The 4099-nt window shown below is 51.7% G+C and overlaps 1 protein-coding gene across 1 annotated transcript; it reads left to right on the top strand.

The window, feature by feature from the left end:
• Nucleotides 1-2030: 2030 nt before the first annotated feature.
• LOC307091511 (ephrin type-A receptor 7-like) lies at nucleotides 2031-3040 on the top strand (the record flags this gene model as incomplete). Its single annotated transcript, XM_079759143.1, has 2 exons — nucleotides 2031-2155; nucleotides 2869-3040. Coding segments are annotated over 2 exons (297 nt in total), but the record flags the coding sequence as incomplete, so codon positions are not given.
• Between the last annotated feature and the right edge of the window lie 1059 nt (nucleotides 3041-4099).

Below are 4099 nucleotides of genomic sequence, written 5' to 3'. Positions count from 1 at the left end.
GCCTCGTAAAACACGGGTGTTTTAACATCGGTGTGAAGCTAACGTGATCCCACGCAGGAAACTCATACAGCGCCGCGGAGACTCATCGTATAAAAAACCAAAATGGAAGCTCCCTCTTTCCAGGAATGCGTCTTCTTCAGACGGAGCGCTGGGGACCCCCGGGGTCACAAGCTAACGTTGGCCCCGGGCTAATCCGGGCTAACCGCTTGTTGTGACTGCTCAATGAGGACCTGATGGAGGTCGCCTGGCTGAAGGGATCGGTTTGTTGCAGCGCTTGTGTTGGGCCTGGATTATGAACAGTGTGTCACAACATCGGCCGGCTCCGGGGTTAGCGGTTAGCTCGGTGGTAGCGCCGGTGGGCCTTACTGGGAGGAATGTGGGCCCTTACGAGGGCCCCGGTCATTAGCGTGGGGGTCACCTCGGAGCCGGCAGGGGTCACTGGACACGGCGGAGGGGCCCCTGTCACACAGGGCGCGTTGGCTCCGCTTAACGGCGGCTATTCTCTGCTAGTTAGCGCGTGTCTTTGTGGTTTGTGTAGCGGAGATCAGCCGTTGTTAATCAGAAGCTCTGTGGAACACTTTGGTTCATTTATAGTAGGTACATTAAGCTGTCTGCTTTGTGTGGCGGTTAGCTGTTGAGGCAGTTCCAACTTCAGATAAGACATTAATTACTTTTGACATGTTTTGGTGGTAGAATTTAATTGAACTAAATGTGTTTTGCTTCATGGTAATATTTAATTGGTACTTTATTTTTCAAATGTTTTTGTTCTATATTTGCATTGTTTTGGCAGTTAAACGTTGAGCAGGTTGTAACTTGCGATAAGACATTATTAACCATTAGGACATTTTACCTAACACTTTAATTGTTATAGTTAATCATGAATTTTTCCTTTGCCTTTTGAAATGTGTGATATTAAGCAATTTCTGCTTTGTTTTGGTCGTTAAATGTTAATGGTGTCATAGCTGTTTGTGATTAACAGTTTTCGGGCTATTTTATTATTACTGTCGTTAGTTTAATTTAGTGTATGTTTATGTCTTATTTACGAATACGTTTTACAATGTAAGACGGAGGCTCTTAATTTGAAAAGCTTGCGCTGCCCAGCACTATGAGCGCTAATGGAACACCTTAATTAAGACGCCCTCAGTGTTCCATGACTCATCTGTATTTCACTCAGGCTGATGACCTCCTAAACACCGGCCGCAGCGTTCTTCAGCCCCCTTATCTCCACAGTCCGCGCTCTCCTTATCAAAAGGCTCAGAGTTCATGTTTATTTATAATTCATAGCAAGGGCAGATATAGTGGCTATCTTGTGTATCGTCCATGTTCCCATCTGACCTGTCTCCCTGTATCTGACCTGTCTCCCTGTATCTGACCTGTGTCCCTGTATCTGACCTGTCTCCCTGTCTCTCCCCTGTCTCCCTCTATCTGACCCGTCTCCCTCTATCTGACCTGTCTCCCTGTCTCTCCCCTGTCTCCCTCTATCTGACCTGTCTCCCTGTAACTCCCCTGTCTCCCTCTATCTGACATGTCTCCCTCTATCTGACCTGTCTCCCTGTCTCTCCCCTGTCTCCCTCTATCTGACCTGTCTCCCTGTATCTGACCTGTGTCCCTCTATCTGACCGGTCTCCCTGTAACTCCCCTGTCTCCCTCTATCTGACCCGTCTCCCTCTATCTGACCTGTGTCCCTGTATCTGACCTGTCTCCCTGTCTCTCCCCTGTCTCCCTCTATCTGACCCGTCTCCCTCTATCTGACCTGTCTCCCTGTCTCTCCCCTGTCTCCCTCTATCTGACCTGTCTCCCTGTAACTCCCCTGTCTCCCTCTATCTGACATGTCTCCCTCTATCTGACCTGTCTCCCTGTCTCTCCCCTGTCTCCCTCTATCTGACCTGTCTCCCTGTATCTGACCTGTGTCCCTCTATCTGACCGGTCTCCCTGTAACTCCCCTGTCTCCCTGTGTCTGACCTGTCTCCCTGCCTCTGACCTGTCTCCCTGCCTCTGACCTGTCTCCCTGTCTCTGACCTGTCTCCCAGCCCCGTCCCAGGTGAGCGAGGTGCTGAAGGAGCGAGTGCAGCAGCGTAGCGTGGAGCTGTCCTGGCAGGAGCCCCACCAGCCCAACGGTGTCATCATCGAGTACGAGATCAAGTACTACCAAAAGGTGCGTCGCCACGGCAGCACCGCCCCGCGCTGTGATTGGTCCAGTGTGCATGATGACAATCCTCAGACTGCTAACGGTGTTGATATGTTTACGTTCAGATCCGTATCGTTTTGTACATCTCTGGTACTCGTATTTCATTTGAACTCCGGTCTCTGTGAACGCTATCATCTCTATCTCCTCTATCATCTCTATCATCTCTATCATCTCTATCATCTCTATCACCTTTATCTCCCCTATCACCTCTATCACCTCTCACCTCTATCACCTCTCCTCTCTATCAGCTCTCCTCTCTATCAGCTATATCTCTCTATCATCTCTATCACCTCTCATCTCTATCTCCCCTATCAACTATATCACCTCTATCTCCTCTTTCACCCCTATCTCCTCTATCTCTCTATCTCCTCTATCACCTCTATCTCCTCTTTCACCTCTATCACCTCTATCTCCTCTTTCATCTCTATCACCTCTATCTCCTCTATCTCCTCTATCATCTCTATCTCCTCTATCACCTCTATCACCTCTATCACCTATCACCTTTATCTCCCCCATCACCTCTATCACCTCTATCTACTCTTTCACATCTATCCCTCTGTCACCTCTTTCACCTCTATCAACTCTATCATCTCTATCAGCTCTATCACCTCTCTGATCTCTGCTGGTGGTCCGGTCAGTGAAGTTCTCCTTCTGTTTTGTGGACGGTTCTTTGGGACCAGGACCAGAAGGAGCGTGTGTACTCCACTGTGCGGTCCCGCTCCACCTCCGTCACCGTGGGGAACCTGAGGCCGGGGACGGTGTACGTGTTCCAGGTCCGGGCCTTCACCGCCGCCGGCTACGGGACCTACGGCCCCCGTGTGGAGATCACCACCAAGGAGGAGGCCTCTGGGGGTAAGTCCCTGGGGGGTCTGGAGGGTCCTGGGGTTCCTAGTTGGTCCTGGGGGGTCCTGGCGGATCTGGGAGGAGTCCAGCTAACAGGAACTACAGCGCTACCATACCTGAGTCCTGCTAACAACAGCGCTACCATACCTGAGTCCTGCTAACAACAGCACTACCATACCTGAGTCCTGCTAACAACAGCGCTACCATACCTGAGTCCTGCTAACAGGTACTGCGGCGCTGCCATTAGAGGAGAGCAGCCATTCCAGGGCGCTGAGTTCTGCTGAGCGCTGTTGTTCTGTTTTGTCCACCTTGTGCGCCTTGTGTTTTTGTAATTGATCTTAATGTGTGTGTAGATATACCAGCGAGCACACCGCTCCATCTGGGGTCTGTGTTCTCCTGGGAGGCTCTCCAGCGCTCGCTCTCTCTCTCTCTCTCGCTCTCGCTCTCCCTCTCTCTCGCTCACCCTCTCTTCTCCCTCTTTCTCCCTGTTTCTCTCTCTCTTTATAACTTTATATCTTTCTCCCTCCCTCTCACTCTTTCTTTCTCTCTCCCTCACTCTCTTTCTCCTCCCACCTCCCCTTCCCCTGGCTCTTCCTCTCGCCATCTCTCCCTCCCTCCCCCCCCCTCCCCTGGTGCTGTGGTGCTCCAGTTGATCAGTGGATTCTGAAGGAGGAGCAGCTGATTTCAGCACTGAGGCCTGTGCAGGTTTTAGAGGAGACTCCTGCTCCTCCTGTTCCTCCTCCCTCCTCCTCTCTCCTCCTCCCTCCTCCTCCTCCTCCTATAGGAGGTGCAGCGTGCTGGGTGTGTTCTAGGCTCCTCCTCCTCTCTTCTCCTCCTCCTATAGGAGGTGCAGAGTGTTTAGATGTGTTCTAGGCTCCTCCTCCCTCCTCCTCCTCCTATAGGAGGTGCAGGGTGCTGGATGTGTTCTAGGCTCCTCCTCCCTCCTCCTCCTCCTCCTATAGGAGGTGCAGGGTGTTTAGATGTGTTCTAGGCTCCTCCTCCCTCCTCCTCCTCCTATAGGAGGTGCAGGGTGCTGGGTGTGTTCTAGGCTCCTCCTCCCCCCTCCTC

This window comes from Pollachius pollachius, assembly GCF_949987615.1.
Source record: "Pollachius pollachius genome assembly, contig: scaffold_409, whole genome shotgun sequence".
Classification (NCBI taxonomy): domain Eukaryota; kingdom Metazoa; phylum Chordata; class Actinopteri; order Gadiformes; family Gadidae; genus Pollachius; species Pollachius pollachius.
This window is presented reverse-complemented; position numbering and strand designations above follow the sequence as displayed.